Source organism: Oncorhynchus mykiss, chromosome 10 (genome assembly GCF_013265735.2).
Source record: "Oncorhynchus mykiss isolate Arlee chromosome 10, USDA_OmykA_1.1, whole genome shotgun sequence".
Lineage (NCBI taxonomy): Eukaryota > Metazoa > Chordata > Actinopteri > Salmoniformes > Salmonidae > Oncorhynchus > Oncorhynchus mykiss.
In genome coordinates this window covers 77635620-77653307 of record NC_048574.1, presented here as the reverse complement: position 1 = coordinate 77653307, position 17688 = coordinate 77635620, and the positions used below count along the sequence as shown (strand labels likewise).

The 17688-nt window shown below is 41.1% G+C and overlaps 1 protein-coding gene across 5 annotated transcripts in view; it reads left to right on the top strand.

Annotated features, from left to right (window-relative positions):
- The window catches only part of LOC110518902 (fibronectin), a 54965-nt gene extending 42186 nt beyond the window's left edge, over nt 1-12779 (top strand). For 3 of the 5 annotated variants that reach the window (XM_036934019.1, XM_036934020.1, XM_036934018.1), the window contains 3 exons: nt 1125-1394; nt 5246-5515; nt 6710-12779. In XM_036934019.1, the coding sequence (XP_036789914.1) occupies nt 1125-1394; nt 5246-5515; nt 6710-11337 (5168 nt within the window). In that variant the 3' untranslated portion in view covers nt 11338-12779. Of the gene's footprint in view, nt 1-1124; nt 1395-1498; nt 1579-5245; nt 5516-6709 lie in introns of those variants that run through there. The other 2 variants (XM_036934021.1, XM_036934022.1) reach the window with 2 other exon arrangements.
- Nucleotides 12780-17688: the final 4909 nt, after the last annotated feature.

Sequence of the window (17688 nt, the reverse complement as noted above, 5' to 3'; positions counted from 1 at the left end):
GGACATAGTGTCTACAATACTGTGATGAGCTCACATAGTTGCTGTCACAAACTCAAAATTCCACACAGTTGTCACTGATGAGGGGGATATTCATTTCCCAACGAGCAAACACTATCTGTACAAACAGCATTCATATAAATACATTTATATCAGGGGTTTTTGCTTTGGCCGACAACATTTGTCAACAACACTCATGAATGCAACGGTTTGTGTAAAAAATGTTGTGTTCTACTTGAAGCCCTGGTTGTCCTGAAAAGACAATGGTTAAACACTTCATTGCAGTGGCGAAATATCAGGTCTGGACATTCCGATAATTGGAAGAAAATTACATGAAAAGCCACATTGTGCTGGGTTCTCTGGACTGATATGGTTTTATTTATTTTACCAGCTAAGTTGACTGAGAGCACAATCTCATTGACAGCAACAACCTGGAGAATATTTACAGGGGGAGAGGAGGGGGGATGAATGAGCCAATTGTAAGCTGGGGATGATTAGGTGACCATGATGGTATGAGGGCCATATTGGGAATTTAGCCAGGACACCAGGGTTAACACCTCTACTCTTACAATAAGTACCATGGGATCTTTAGTGACCACAAAGAGTTAGGACAGCCGTTAACATCTCATCCGAACAAGACAGCACCCTACACAGGGCAATGTCCCCAATCACTGCCCTGGGGCATTGGGGTATTTATTTAGACCAGAGGAAAGTTTGCCTCTTACTGGCCCTCCAAAACCACTTCCAGCAGCATCTGGTTTCCCATCCAAGGACTGACCAGGACCAACCCTGCTTAACTTCAGAAGCAAGCCAGCAGTGGGATGCAGTTATCCAAAGGACCACATAAAACATTTGTTATTGTGAAGAGTATAATGACCTTTTTTGTTGCCATGGCGGTAACATCTTTGCAGTGGCACAGTGAAGATCATAAATGCATAAAGTGTAAACTTTTTTAACTTTACATATCTATCCCAGATTGTGTGACTTCTGCTTCAGCTTATTTCTTCCCATATCAAAAGGAATTGCAAGCTGACCTTTTCTATTTTTCACCTACTCTTCGACTGTTTCTCCTGTAGTATATTTCTAGAGTTAAACTATAGCGTTGACAATAATGTATTTTCTCTTAGTACTTCCTGCTCCAGACCAGCTGACTGTTGACTCAGTGGACACCACATCAGCTGCTGTTAGCTGGAGTCAGCCACCAGGATTGGACCAAACCCAACATCATTACCAGATCTCCTACCACTGTCCAGGGACAGAACCACACATCACTATCACATCTTCACCCAGCATCACTCTCCATGACCTGAAACCTGCTACTCAGTACTCTGTCAGTGTCTGCACTGTGCTGGAAAATGGATGGCAAAGTCAACTGCTGTCAACAACCCTCACCACAGGTAAGGAATTACCCTACTTAAGTATTATATCTGGTGTCGAAGTTTATTATACCTTAACTCGTTATCAAAATGATTCTGTAAACTAATCATAATGAATGTTTCAGCATGGGATGTAAAGGTACAGTATCTTCCCTGATGAGAAATATATGATGGCGAATTCCCCAGTTCTCACGTTGCAGTTTGGTGCTGAAATTAATAAACATTTTAGTAAACTCTGAATTCATGTTTTCTTCCATTCCTCTGAGTCATTAAGTCAAGGAGTTGATCTTCCTCTGATTGCTTTAATTGTATCAGTTTTGTTGTGGATAGGAATTAGAATCACTGCATTCTTTTCATTTATATTTTTACAAACATTGTGTGGGAGGGGGTTGTGGTGACAACAATTTAGAACCTGTTCAGCACTGTTACTAAATGTATACAGCAGAAATTCTTAATTTCTTATAACATTCAGGACGGATCAAAATGTACAGAATGGTTCCCTTGAGGAAAATGGGGTCATGCTTTTTCAGTTAAAGGAAGGGTTTAGGTTTTGGTTGCTTTAGGCTATATACAGTATCAATGTGTGGCGGATGCTGCCCCTCATGTCTGATTCTCCGCTGGGCTTGCAATATCAAGTGCACCTATAGGCTCTTTAATGTGGTCTCAATCAAATTATCAATAGCCTATAGGCTATACGTTAAACTGCATGCTCAGAGAAGCAGAGAGCAAAGTGATATTTCGAAGATAGCTGCTTGGATGGTGTAAATAAATCTAGGCTGCACTAGCCTATGTTCTGTTCAGTTTGAGAAGGAGAGCGCAAATATGAGGAGGATCAAAGGTCAACTTTGATAGCTTGAAACTACTTTTATAGATGTATTTTTTTAACAATATGTTTCTGTCCCATGATGTATTTATAAGTCAGATTCGAGTAACTTACATTTTGGTGTTGAAACTTGATGCAGCAGCCGCTGCAAATTCAATCTGAAGTGGACAGCTCATGGTGCTGAAAGTAGGCAAATTCCAGTAGGCATAAGTCATTTCAACGTCTTCATTTTAATTAGACTTTACTAACAACAAGAGGGCTTTGTGTTGGTGTCCATTTCTTCCTATTTAAAAAATAAGAGGTAGGCCTACCTGTTTGACAGACTGATTTAGGCTATAGAATGCTATATCCATATATTTGTCGTTCAATTCCTCCACCCACCATGCACTCTTTAAATGATCTACCTCTGTGGCCTCCCGAGTGGTGCAGCAGTCTAAGGCACTGCATCACAGTGCTAGAGGCGTCACTTCAGATCCAGGGTCGATCTCAGGCTGTGTTGCAGCTGGTCACGACCGGGAGACCTATGAGGCGGCGCACAATTGGCCCAGTGTCGTCCGGGTTAGGGGAGGCTTTGGCCGACTGGGATGTCCTTGTCCCATCGCGTTCTAGCGACTCCTTGTGGCGACCGGGCGCATGCATGCAAGGCTGTAAGTCCCAATTGGGGAGAAAAAGGGGTAAAAAGTACCAAAATAAACACACATATAGTCTACCTCTGTAACAGTGTAGGGCTGTTAAGTTAAAACCAAGACTCTAATTGAGGGTGTATGAGAGGGTATTCCATAGGCCTACCTTTTATTAAAGAAAATCGTAATATTTTGAAAACAGTAAATCGGATCTGATTATATAAAGTGATCTATAACAGTGCTTTGGTCCGCGATGCTTTATGCTTGAAACAAGCTGTACAATACCCGGGAAAGACGTGACGCCAATGCAAAAGGGGATATCATTGTTTTGTTACTTTGACATTCATAGACAGAGCTACAACCTTCTATCACCGAGGACACAAAAAATGTACTTTGCTAGGGAAGTAATCAAATTATTTCCCTATCAATTGATTAAGCTATTCACTTTCTGTACAATAGAATATGTTTAAACCCAGACAGTTTTTAGGGAAACACTTATGACCTTCTCTCGTTGGGTTAAGCCATGGAAGAAGAGTAGCCTGCAGTTAAAGCTTACATTTGCCTGTCGGTCGGCATACTCTTTCTGGGGTGGAAAGGTAGACCTACTCTGTCTGGGGTGGAAAGGTAGGCCTCCTCTGTCTGGGGTGGAAAGGTAGGACGACTCTGTCTGGGGTGGAAAGGTAGGCCTCCTCTGTCTGGGGTGGAAAAGTAGGCCTACTCTGTCTGGGGTGGAAAGGTAGGACTACTCTGTCTGGGGTGGAAAGGTAGTCCTACTCTGTCTGGGGTGGAAAGGTAGGACTACTCTGTCTGGGGTGGAAAGGTAGGACTACTCTGTCTGGGGTGGAAAGGTAGTCCTGCTCTGTCTGGGGTGGAAAGGTAGGACTACTCTGTCTGGGGTGGAAAGGTAGGCCTACTCTGTCTGGGGTGGAAAGGTAGGCCCAATCTGTCTGGGGTGGAAAGGTAGGCCTAATCTGTCTGGGGTGGAAAGGTAGGCCTACTCTGTCTGGGTTGGAAAGGTAGAACTACTCTGTCTGGGGTGGAAAGGCAGGCCTACTCTGTCTGGGGTGGAAAGGTAGGCCTACTCTGTCTGGGGTGGAAAGGTAGTCCTAATCTGTCTGGGGTGGAAATGTAGGACTACTCTGTCTGGGGTGGAAAGGTAGGCCTACTCTGTCTGGGGTGGAAAGGTAGGCCTACTCTGTCTGGGGTGGAAAGGTAGGCCTACTCTGTCTGGGGTGGAAAGGTAGTCCTAATCTGTCTGGGGTGGAAATGTAGGACTACTCTGTCTGGGGTGGAAAGGTAGAACTACTCTGTCTGGGGTGGAAAGGTAGGCCTACTCTGTCTGGGGTGGAAAGGTAGGCCTACTCTGTCTGGGGTGGAAAGGTAGTCCTAATCTGTCTGGGGTGGAAATGTAGGACTACTCTGTCTGGGGTGGAAAGGTAGGCCTACTCTGTCTGGGGTGGAAAGGTAGGCCTAACTTTGGAAAGTACCATGCTCAGATTCCTAATGACGTCTCAGATTTAATGATTTGCAAACAAGACACATTGATTTGGCATTGGAAAAATATCATAAGATGAACACATAGATAGGCCTATCTGTCTATTCTTTGAATGTCAATTCTGTAATTTGTGTGGTACTGAAAATGATTCTGCTGTATGTACAAGAAGGTAGAATTGCATGACATTTTTTTAACAGGCCACATTTTTTAAGGCCTGCAAATATGATGCTAGATTCATGCAATGCTTTTACTATAAAGGAGATCTTTCCACCCATACTCTTATCCGTGAACCCACAACCTTCTGGCCCACAGCCCTGTGTGATATCATGATTCCTCCATTGACATGCAATGCTTAAAGAAGAACAGTTTCTAAAACGGCATATATGGCTCTATGATCTGTCCAATAACTGAGGGTAAACGGTTCTCTCCTTGTCACGCCCTGACCTTAGAGCTTTTTATGTCTCTATTTTGGGTTTGGTCAGGGTGTGATTTGGGTGGGCATTCTATGTTCTATTTTCTATGTTTTTGTATTTCTTTGTTTTTGGCCGGGTATGATTCTCAATCAGGGACAGCTGTCTATCGTTGTCTCTGATTGGGAACCATACTTAGGTAGCCCTTTTACCTCCTTTCTGTGTGGGAGGTTAACGTTGTTTGTGGCACATAGCCCTTTAGCGTCACGGTTGTTTTGGATTGTTTATTGTTGGCGTCATAATAATAATAAAGGAAAATCTAATTTGACATCCGTGACACTCCTATCCACATTATTATGAATAACGTTCACTCGTTTACAAATCAAACTTATGTTTTAAGCTTTTATCTTCCCATTTCAAAACAAAACTTTTCTACTCTTTGACTACTATTAAACTTGTTCCTCCTGTAGTATATTTCTGGAGTTAAACTATAGCCCTGACAATAATATATTTTCCCCTAGTACTTCCTGCTCCAGACCAGCTGACTGTTGACTCAGTGGACATCACATCAGCTGCTGTTAGCTGGAACCAGCCACCAGGATTGAACCAAACCCAACATCATTACCAGATCTCCTACCGCTGTCCAGGGACAGAACCACACATCACTACCACATCTACACACAGCATCACTCTCTCTGACCTGCAAGGTGGTACTCAGTACTCTGTCACTGTCTGCACTGTGCTGGAAAATGGAAAGCAAAGTCAACTGGTGTCAACAACCCTCACCACAGGTAAGGAAGTAGCCTACTTAAGTATTGTCTGGGAGAAAACTGGTCCCTTTGCAGAAAAACAGCGCCAAAGCATGATGTTTCCACCCCCATGCTTCACAGTAGGTATGGTGTTATTTAGATGCAACTCAGCATTCTTTGTCCTCCAAACACGACAAGTTGAGTTTTTACCAAAAAGTTATATTTTGGTTTCATCTGACCATATGACATTCTCCCAATCTTCTTCTGGATCATTAAAATGCTCTCTAGCAAACTTCAGACGAGCCTGGACATGTACTGGCTTAAGCAGGGGGACATGTCTGGCACTGCAGGATTTGAGTCCCTGGCGGCGTAGTGTGTTACTGATGGTAGGCTTCGTTACTTTGGTCCCAGCTCTCTGCAGGTCATTCACTAGGTCCCCCCGTGTGGTTCTGGGATTTTTGCTCACCGTTCTTGTGATCATTTTGACCCCACGGGGTGAGATCTTGCGTGGTGCCCCAGATCGAGGGAGATTATCAGTGGTCTTGTATGTCTTCCATTTCCTAATAATCCCACAGTTGATTTCTTCAAACCAAGCTGCTTACCTATTGCAGATTCAGTCTTCCCAGCTTGGTGCAGGTCTACAATTTTGTTTCTGGTGTCCTTTGACAGCTCTTTGGTCTTGGCAATAGTGGAGTTTGGAGTGTGACTGTTTGAGGTTGTGGACAGGTGTCTTTTATACTGATAACAAGTTCAAACAGGTGCCATTAATACAGGTAATGAGTGGAGGACAGAGGAGCCTCTTAAAGAAGAAGTTACAGGTCTGTGAGAGCCAGAAATCTTGCTTGTTTGTAGGTGACCAAATACTTATTTTCCACCATAATTTGCAAATAAATTCATTAAAAATCCTACAATGTGATTTTCGAGATTTTTTTCTCTAATTTTGTCTGTCATAGTTGAAGTGTACCTATGATGAAAATTACAGGCCTCTCTCATCTTTTTAAGTGGGAGAACTTGCACAATTGGTGGCTGACTAAATACTTTTTTGCCCCACTGTATATTTAAACTTAATTTGTCAGCGTATTGCGACATGGAATCTACGTGGAAAATACATTGGATTTGAAAAAAAACAAACTGTTGTTTTGACGGGAATGTCGTAGTGGCATAGAAAATATATATATATTTGATGGTGAATTCCCTGGATCATTTCTTTTTCCTGATCTTCCTTTCTATTTACAGGATCCTGTCTCAAGGAGCTGTTGTCCAAGGCTGGACTAGAAGATCATTATGAAAACAAGCTGATGTTAAGTACTGTCCTTGAGATAAATGCTGATACTACATCAGATGAACCTCTTACCACTATGCAGTCACTTCCAGGGGCCTTCCTGAAGAAATTAATGATGGCAAATCTGAATGCAAGGAGTGTTAAATGTCTGACCACTGACCATGAGGTTTCCTATTGTGGTGTAGACAACCTGGACACTGACTCTGATACTAGTAATGTCATTAATCCACTAGACCTGATCACTGCCCTGTTTCTGTGTTCAGATGGTTTCCTGCAGCAGGAGATGGTCCAGAAAATGTCCATCTGTCAGTTTGCTGTTCCTCTGCTGCTGCCCAACTGTGACACAGAACAAAGCACTTTGATGCTGTGGGCCTTGAGGGACATAGTGAGGAAGTTTAGACCCTCTTCACAAGTAGACACCAAGTCCTTCATAGAGGAGAGAATTGTACTCTCTGATATTCCCATGGTGTCCTTTGTTAGGATAGGAGAGAGCAACTTGTCCAAGTCTAATATGTTGAACAAACTGCTAAGTAATCCTGACACATTTGTCCATCGTGATATGGACTGTGGTGATGTACCTCGGAAGATTTCAAATGGTCTAGTTGAAATCAGCTGGTACCTCCCATGTGGGAAAAGAAACATAGACAGGTTCACCAAGCCTGTGGCTTTTGCCAATCTGAGAGGAGACATCAGGTCCTTTAAAACACAGTTTTCCTTTCTGTGTCAAACATCAGCAGCAATTTACGTGTTTAGTGATGAATTAGAGGCTGATTCTGAGGTTTTGAAAGACATAAACACAGAGTTATTTCTGGTTGTTAACTCTCAGAGAAAAACCTTCACAGGAGACAAAGTAACACATGTAATAGAAAAGAAGGGGAGGAACGAAGCAGCATTTGTAAAAACCCTGCAGTCATCTGTGGGTGATGTAATTGAAAATTGCCAAAACAAATTGCCAATTGAAAAAATGGATGTTATTGCTCGTCAGAGTGGGATTCTGGTTGATGAAGACAATGATGAGTGTCAGAGTGCCAGGAAGATGGCAGATAAAATCACCAGCAACATCACAGACACAATTAAATTCAAAGACAAACAACTACCCTTACAAGGGCAAGTCTGGAAAGAGATTTCCCAGTTGGAGAAAGAGAGGTGTAGGCTGAGAAAACAAGGGGATCAAGACATTGAACACTACAGGAGCTCTCTGAAGAAAAAGGAAATAAAACTCAGAGAAAAGCAACAAAGCTTTGAGATGACAGAGGCAATGACACATTTTCTAATTGGCATGTCAAGTTCAGAAGTGGAGCGATCCTATTTCATCAAATGGATGCGGATATATTTGGACAATATGTCACGGAAGAATCTGTCTGGTTTACGAGAAAAGTATAAAATGCTCCAGAAAAAAGAATCTGCAGATAAAAAAGACATTACAGAGTTGGATAGGCAAATATCTGACGGTTCCCTGGGACGTGAACACTTCCTACGTGAGTTGGGCCAGTTATATGAAGCTGCCTGCTCCCTCCCTGAAGACAGCCCTCAAAGGAAACAGATGGAGCATCTCCCTGGATTGTGTGCTCAGATGCTGTTGGATGGTTTCCCCATTGAGCTTGTGGATGGAGATGCATCAAATATCCCTCTGAAATGGATATCAGCTGTTCTGACTCGGCTGCATAATCTTGTGGACTCTAACAGCAAGATTCGTGTTGTGACAGTTTTAGGGGTTCAAAGCACTGGGAAGTCCACTCTCCTCAACACCATGTTTGGGGCCCAGTTTGCTGTCAGCAGTGGAAGATGCACCAGAGGGGCCTTCATGCTACTGATTAAAGTCAACAAAGACCTCAAGGAGGAATTGAAATGTGACTTCATCATGGTGATTGACACAGAGGGGTTGAAATCACCAGAGTTGGCCCAACTAGATCATAGCTATGAACATGACAATGAACTGGCAACACTGGTGATAGGACTCAGTGATGTCACTATCATCAACATGTCCATGGAGAACTCCACAGAGATGAAAGACATTCTACAGATTGTTGTTCATGCTTTTATCAGGATGAAGGAAGTGGGGAAGAAGCCGATATGTCATTTTGTGCACCAGAATGTGTCAGACATGTCTGCTCATGACAACAACATGAGGGACAGAAATAAGTTCTTGGAACAGTTGAATGAAATGACCCAGGCAGCAGCCAGAATGGAGAAGAAGGAGAATATCACCAAGTTCACTGATGTGATGGAGTATGATCCAGACACAAGCAGCTGCTACATCCCAGGACTCTGGCATGGGACTCCCCCTATGGCTCCAGTCAATGCTGGCTACAGTGAGGCTGTGTATGATTTAAAAAAGAGCTTGATGAAAGATTTTAGAATATGCCCAAAAAATGATGATTTGACACATTTCATGAAGTGGACACAAAGCTTGTGGGAGTCTGTTAAATTTGAGAACTTCATTTTCAGTTTCAAAAACAGCTTGGTTGCAGATGCATACGCCAGATTGTGCTCTGAGTACAATGGTTGGGAACGGGCCTTCCAGAAGGAGATGTACAACTGGATGATTGGTGCTGAAACCAACATTTCAAATTTTGGCATGACAGTTCTTAATCACCAGATCACCATAAGAGATGTGCTAAAAGACTTGATGGCAGAAGCATCCAAGAAGCTTGCAGAGGGAGAAAAGGAAATCCAAGACAATCTAGTAAAATACTTTGAAAAGCAAGATGGCCATGTCAATCTGGTGGAAAAATACAGGGAAGGCTTTGTGTCCAGTGCCAAAACACTGAGACGAGAGACAGAAAACACAATCAGTAACACTTTACATGGAGCTGTTGAAATCAAAGAGGGAATGGCCCAACTGGATGACATCAAGAGTTCTCAGGCAAATACAATGGAGAAGATGGTGCTGGCTTTGCTACAAACCTGTAAACAGAATAAATCTGATTTATCAGAACAGGTCCTCATAAAAGAGTTTGAAAGAATGTGGAAGAAAACTCTGTCTGATATCAAATTCAGAGGACTCCCAAGAAGACATGTTGCTCAGGATGCCTTCAGCATTTTACAAGACCATTTATCTACGAGGTCGGGTTATGTCCAAAGTTTGTTGCATGGAAAAAGTTTGGGTGACTGTGGCAAGAACCCATTTGTTGTAGAGTCAGGGGATCTGTGGCAGAAGACTAAGGACATCGTGAGGTTATGGAATAGAGATGACAGGAAGAAACCACAAGACTTCTGTGATGACATCATAACACAGTGTCAGGAGTTTATAACACAGAAGGTGGGAAGCAAAACAGATTACCATGATACTTACATCAAAGAGCTGCTTGAAATAATTGATCAAACATTGCAACAAAACAAGAAACGTAAAGTTTCTGAGGAATGTGAGATTAAACTGAAGCTGCACATCTGTGGCAGAGCAGTGAGAACATTTCAAAAGAAGCATGATGATTTAATTACAGTCAACGACCCCCGGAAATGTCTGGAACAGTCTAAGAACAAGTACCTTACTGATTTCAAATACTTATTTAATAACCGAGACCAGTGCCAAAAGAAAGCTGAGGAGTTCTCAAAGCTCTGTTTGCAGCCAGCTGTACAGGACTATGTGACCAAAATGATTGGTCCTGATGTGGTTGATGAAGTGAAGACGGGTGAAGGGTCAGAGGATTACAGCACACGGACGTCCTTCCAGTTCTCCATTTTGAAACAACTCCTGACAGATGGAAAATATGATAAATATAAAAGGTACATAAACCATAATGAAAAGTTTGTGAAGGACTGGCTGTTTGACCAGATTGTCCAACAACTGTCAAAGGAGAACAGTCTGGAAAAGTTGGAGAAGAAACATCTTTCAGAGATAGTCAAAATAATTACTGATACAATTTCTAACATCAGAAAATCACATAGCACTGTAAAAGATATCAATACTTTCATTCAGAACATCTGCAGTGCCCTTGGAAAGAAGCTCGTCTACCCCAAGGATGGTCTGGATTTGATCATGACTCTGAACTACTCTGAAAATACAGAACAGTTTGCTGACTACCTAACAAATTATGTGAGAGAAATGGAGCTGTCACTGGTAGCTGAGTACAACAAGGGAGGAGACATCAAAGAGAGACTCGGATCTCTGCCATTCAAGCCTCAGGACAAGATGTTCACCAGTCTGTTTGGCTGTGGGGAAGTATGTCCCTTCTGCAGTGCACCCTGTGAAGCAGGAAGTAAGGAACATACCAAACACTTTACCTTCATTCACCGTCCACAGGGTGTCGATGGCTGGAGGAAGACGGATACAAATGTGTTACTAACTGACATATGTTCCTCCAAAGTGAATAGTGACAAAAAATTCAGGACCTCCCTGACAGGAGACAAACCTCACCCCTACAAGGACTACCAGACATATTACCCTGACTGGATCATAACTGGAGATTCCAGTATGGAGGCTTCAGACTACTGGAAGTATGTGATGGCCACATTCAATGAGAGAATCGCTGAAGACAGAGGAGACTCAACACTTCCTGCTGATATCCCAGAGGACTGGAAGGCATTAACAAGTGATGATGCAATGAAGGGCTTGAAGGGCTCATTCAACATGAAAGATTAGTTTCTAGTTTTCGACATTCAACGATTTAAAGATGTCAGACATGAGAACCAGAAATAACTAATGACATTGATATATCACAGAATCAAACATGAGGAAATAATGTGCAGAATGGGCAAAACCCAATGCAATTCTGAAAAGAAGAACTGCAGCATGACAGTCATATTTTCAAATACATTGATAAATGATATGAATTCTTGGCAATTTACAGATCTGATGTTCCATAACGAAACAGCTAAAACTGAGTTTTATGGGAAATTAATACAATATTATAATCAATACAAAATTCAAATCTTGATGATGTTAACAAAGAGATTTGAGCAAATTCAGAAATCAGACAAAATGTAAGAGAAGTGATCATGAACACCAGCAGGTTAACCAACATGATTTTTGTGACTTGATAATGTCCATAAATAAACAAACACAATACACAGGTAACTAAGAAGCTAGTCTGACATTGTTCATTTAGTTTCAATAATAATAATTATATTTCTCTCATGTACTTACCATCCAACCAATGGCTTGATATGCCTTAATCACAGATCAATGATTATGACGGGCTGGATGGTTCAGTGGTGAACGATTGGCTTGGCCTTTGTTTTTGTTATTTGACCTTTTACCTCTTGATGTCATTTTTTATTTAGAGAATAATATGTTGTTTCATATACAGGTTTTACACATTTACTGGTCTTTAAAAAATTTTTACTTCAACAAGAATCATTGCTAAGTAGACTTAAAAGATAATGTTTTTAATGGATCACACCTTCAAATAGTGATTTGTTCAATGACTTCATTGCTTTGAAGACGTTAGTTTGGATACAGTGTAATTCATAATCAGTGACCATCAGTAATGTAACTTCATTAATACTCTTCAGGTATGCTTGATGTATGTAGTAAGTTTTGAAGTAATGCTTAGAGACCATCAGTAATGTAACTTAATTCATTCTATTCAGTTGTGCTTGAGGTATATAGTATGTTTTGAGGTCCTGCACTGTGACTGTTGTTTTGGATGCTAATGATTATAATGGTATTGATGATGCTGTTTGCATTTATTTGTGATGATGATGTTTGTTGATGATGGTGATTTATAAATATGGCAGTTGATGAAGATTGTTGATTATTTTGTTTTTGTAGTTGATGATGATGATGGTGTGAGATTAAACTCTCTAAGGCCTGCAGGAAATGGCTTTCAGTTGGCAAAACTATCAGCATGATGAAGACCAAAAAAGTTTCATTGTATTTAACAAATATTGATATTGTTTATGATCTCTTACAAATGTTATTTTTCATTGCAGTGAACATCCACACACAGTATATTTACTGTAGTTTGTAGACATATTGTTGACATTGAAAGTAAAAAAAAACTTTCCATTTTGTATTATCTTGTTATTAGATGATAATGAATAAAAACCAAATCATTAAAAACATTATTTGGATTAAAACATTATTTGGTTAAAAACACTATTTGGTGAAAAATTGTTTGGTTTAAAATAATTATTTGGTGTCATGAGAAATACTTTCCATCAATAGAACACCAGTATTTGCTTGTTCAAGCATGTATCAAGCATTTCAGAGTAGGAGTGCTGATCTAGGATCAGGTCCTGCCTGTCCATGTAGTCTTATTCAATGTTATCTGAAAGGCTAAACTGATCCTAAATCTGCAATATTTTCTGAGACGCTTGATACATTATTCGGTCCCTGGTGATAATAAACACCAGAATTCAAATCAAATGTATTTATAAAGCCCTTCTTACATCAGCTGATATCTCAAAGTGCTGTACAAAACCCCAGCCTAAAACCTCAAACAGCAAGCAATGCAGGTGTAGAAGCACGGTGGCTAGGAAAAACTCCCTAGAAAGGATAAAAACCTAAGAAGAAACCTAGAAAGGAACCAGGCTATGAGGGGTGGCCAGTCCTCTTCTGGCTGTGCCGGGTGGAGATTATAACAGAACATGGCCAAGATGTTCAAATGTTCCTAAATGATCAGCATGGTCAAATAATAATAATCACAGTAGTTGTCGAGGGTGCAAAAAGTCAGCACCTGAGGAGTAAATGTCAGTTGGCTTTTCATTGCCGATCATTAAGAGTATCTCTACCGCTCCTGCTGTCTCTAGAGAGTTGAAAACAGCAGGTCTGGGACAGGTAGCACGTCCGGTGAACAGGTCAGTGTTCCATAGCCGCAGGCAGAACAGTTGAAACTGGAGCAGCAGCACGTCCAGGTGGACTGTGGACAGCAAAGAGTCATCATGCCAGGTAGTCCTGAGGCATAGTCCTAGGGCTCAGGTCCTCCGAAAGAGAGAAAGAAAGAAAGAATTAGGGAGCGCATACTTAAATTCACACAGGACACCGGATAAGACAGGAGAAGTACTCCAGATATAACAGACTAACCCTAGCCCCCGACACATAAACTACTGCAGCATAAATACTGGAGGCTGAGACAGGAGGGGCCAGGAGACACTGTGGCCCCATCCGATGATACCCCCGGACAGGGCCAAACAGGCAGGATATAACCCAAAGCACAACCCCCACACCACTAGAGGGATATCTTCAACCACCAACTTACCATCCTGAGACAAGGCCGAGTTTAGCCCACAAAGATCTCCGCCAGACAGGAAGATCACGTCAGTGACTCAACCCACTCATGTGACGCACCCCTCCTAGGGACGGCATGGAAGAGCACCAGTAAGTCAGTGACTCAGCCCCTGTAATAGGGTTAGAGGCAGAGAATCCCAGTGGAGAGAGGGAAACCGGCCAGGCAGAGACAGCAAGGGCAGTTCGTTGCTCCAGAGCCTTTCCATTCACCTTCACACTCCTGGGCCAGACTACACTCAATCATATGACCTACTGAAGAGATGAGTCTTCAGTAAAGACTTAAAGGTTGAGACCGAGTCTGCGTCTTTCACATGGGTAGGCAGACCCTTCCATAAAAATTGAGCTCTATAGGATAACCCTGCCTCCAGCTGTTTGCTTAGAAATTCTAGGGACAATTAGGAGGCCTGCGTCTAGTGACCGTAGTGTACGTGTAGGTATGTATGGCAGGACCATATTGGAAAGATGGGTAGGAGCAAGCCCATGTAATGGGCAGTAAAACCTTGAAATCAGCCCTTGTGTCACGCCCTGACCTTAGAGAGCCTTTTTATGTCTCATTTTGGTTTGGTCAGGGTGTGATTTGGGTGGGCATTCTATGTTCTTTATGTCTAGGTTTTTGTATGTCTATGTTTTGGTCGGGCTGTCAGCTGTCTACCGTTGTCTCTGATTGGGAATCATACTTAGGCAGCCTTTTCCCACCTGTGTTTTGTGGGTGCTATTTTCTGTTTTGTGTTTCTGAACCTGACGGAACTGTTCGTTGTCGTTTTGCTCTTTGTTATTTTGTTCAAGTGTTTTTTGAAAATAAATCATGAACACTTACAACACTGCGCTTTGGTCCGCTTCTTCCACTGACGACGAGAGGCGTGACACCTTGCCTTAACATGAAGCCAGTGTAGGGAGGCTAGCACTGGAGTAATATGATCACATTTTTTGGTTCTAGTCAGGATTCTATCAGCCGTATTTAGCACTAACTGAAGTTTATTTAGTGCTTTATCCGGGTAGCCGGAAAGTAGAGCATTGCAGTAGTCTAACCTAGAAGTATCAAAAGCATGGATACATTTTCCTGCATCATTTTTGGACAGAAAGTTTCTGATTTTTGCAATGTTACGTAGATGGAAAAAAGCTATCCTTGAAACAGTCTTGATATGTTCGTCAAAGGAGAGATTTCGTCAAAAGAGAATTGCCCACAATGTGAGCATCATGTGTCTCAGAGTAGAGTGCTGATCTAGGATCAGGTCCTCCCTGTCCATGTAGTCTTATTCAATGAGATCTAAAAGGCTAAACTGATCACAAATCAGCAATGTTACTCTGAGATTCTTAATACATTATTCTTTTCCTGGTGATCATAAACATCAGAATTGACCAATAGATGGCAGTGTGGGTATGGCATATGTGGAAATGTAACCAGACCAATTGCTTAAAAATCTGTCTCTCCCATTCAACTGCTTGGAAAAACTTGAAAACAATATGGTGGAAGGAAGCTCAAAATTAGACTGGCTTAACTTTCACCTGGTCTCCTATTTCAGATCAGTGAAGGAGAGAACAGAGTTGTAGACGACTGAGAAAGAGCACAAGTATATGTGGTGTCTTTGAATTACAGAAGTAGGGGCCTCTCGAGTGGCGCAGTGGCCTAAGGCCACTAGAGATTCTGGGTTCGAGTCCAGGCACTGTCACAGCGACTGGGAGACCCACGGGGCGGCGCACAATTGGCCCAGCGTCGTCCTGGTTAGGGGAGGGTTTGGCCGGCAGGGATGAAAAAAATAAAATCTGACATGAAATCAGATTTACAGAAGTAGTCCTTGGTTTAATAATTAAAGCTAATATTCTAGGATTTGAAAAAAAAAAACTGTGTCCCTGCCACTTGTTCTACTACTAGTTCAACTCTCATTAATCTGAAATAGTCATCACACATCTCTGGGTTTAACACCCTCACTATTCTTGTGCTGCCATCCTGTTAGAAGGTAACATATTATTTTATTACAATGGTTAAGATGTATTTTCATTGTGTTCCATGGTGTTATTCGCCCCCTAGTGGAGCTTTCTGTTACTTAGAAAGATAACGCAAACAGGAAGTACAGAATTTGTTTTGCACGCATAGAAGCAGCTACAAACAATGCTACGGTGCAGGTCTTTCAGTGTAGTTATTTCTTGTCTCGCTTCAGCCTTGGAAAATATTTGTTTGTAAGTTCGATTCAAGCATTTAGCTAATGATTATAATCTTGTTATTGATAGAGTTGCTTACATATCAATGTTGGTTGGTTGCATTTACTCACAAATTGCAATGCCTTTCATATATGTCGTTAGCTGTATTACTTTGCTCGTGCGTCATGCAACGAATTGTAAAATATCCAATACTGTAGTTTTGTTACTGTTTATAGTGTAATATGTTTTGTTATTCTACATAGATGGTTGTACATTATTAGAGTAATGAAAGGCAATTACCATATGAGTAACAATTAACTATATGATTTGGCATCATGCCAGATGCATGGTACCTTGTATTTATGCAACTTCAAATGTATAATGTACAGTTACAGTAGGTCGGTGTGAATTGAATACTAAAGTATATTATTTTCTGTATTTTGCAGTTTCACAACATAAACGTTTTCAATATATTCATTCAAGAAAAGTCACGCCTTGGGAGTTTTATTGAAGACTTAGTTGTTAGCTTTCTGTCTAGTTTTGCATGGGAACGCAACTCAAAGGCAGAATAATTCTACTACTAGTTCAACTCTCTTTAATCTCAACTATTCATCACACATCTCTGGGCTCAACACAAACATAATAACATTGAAAATGGGTGAATCATTCTGTTAACATTCCAGAATCCTTCCTGAATCACATTCTAGTGTTCTGTTCCATATTCAGCCATAGACATGTTCCACAGACAGCAAGACTGGTTTAAATAAACATAATGAACAGATTGCAGCACACTGTGTTTATGCTATTAACTAAATTAACTTGTTTTAACATTACAATGTTTATAGTACATTCAGCCTAACATTTGACTAATTACCATACAGTCCCCATAACCTGGTACTGTAGTGACCTTAACCCAACAACTACTGTAGCAATCTCATAACCTGGTCTATACTGAGTTAATACTGTAGTGTCCTTAACCCAACACCTAGCAACCTCATAACCTGGTCTATACTGAGTTTATACTGTAGTGACCTTAACCCAACACCTAGCAATCTCATAATCTCAGTATAGACCAGGTTATGAGGTTGCTAGGTGTTGGGTTAAGGTCACTACAGTATAAACTCAGTATAGACCAGGTTATACTGTAGTTACCTTAACCCAACACCTAGCAACCTCATAACCTGGTATATACTGAGTTTATACTATAGTGACCTTAACCCAACACCTAGCAACCTCATCAATGGTTTCATATCTCTTGGTGTAACTACTAAGGTGTTGGGTTGACAGTTGCTGGATGAGGGACTAGTCACTACAATACATTACACAATTGTGTACATGTATTCTTCACTACTACTATAACACCTGCTAACTTCTATTATATATTTAGTGCACTAGATTACATACATTTCTGATATGCCAGTTTAATTACAAATAAAAACAAACTGCTTAACTTGAAATGTATATCCAACACAACTCCATAAGATGAGATGTCCCATCAACCCACTATTTATACATTTACTTTTGATACTTAACTATATTCAAAACCAACTACTTTTTTACTTTTACTCAAGTAGTATTTTACTGGATTACTTTTATTTGAGTCATTTTCTATTAAGGTATCTT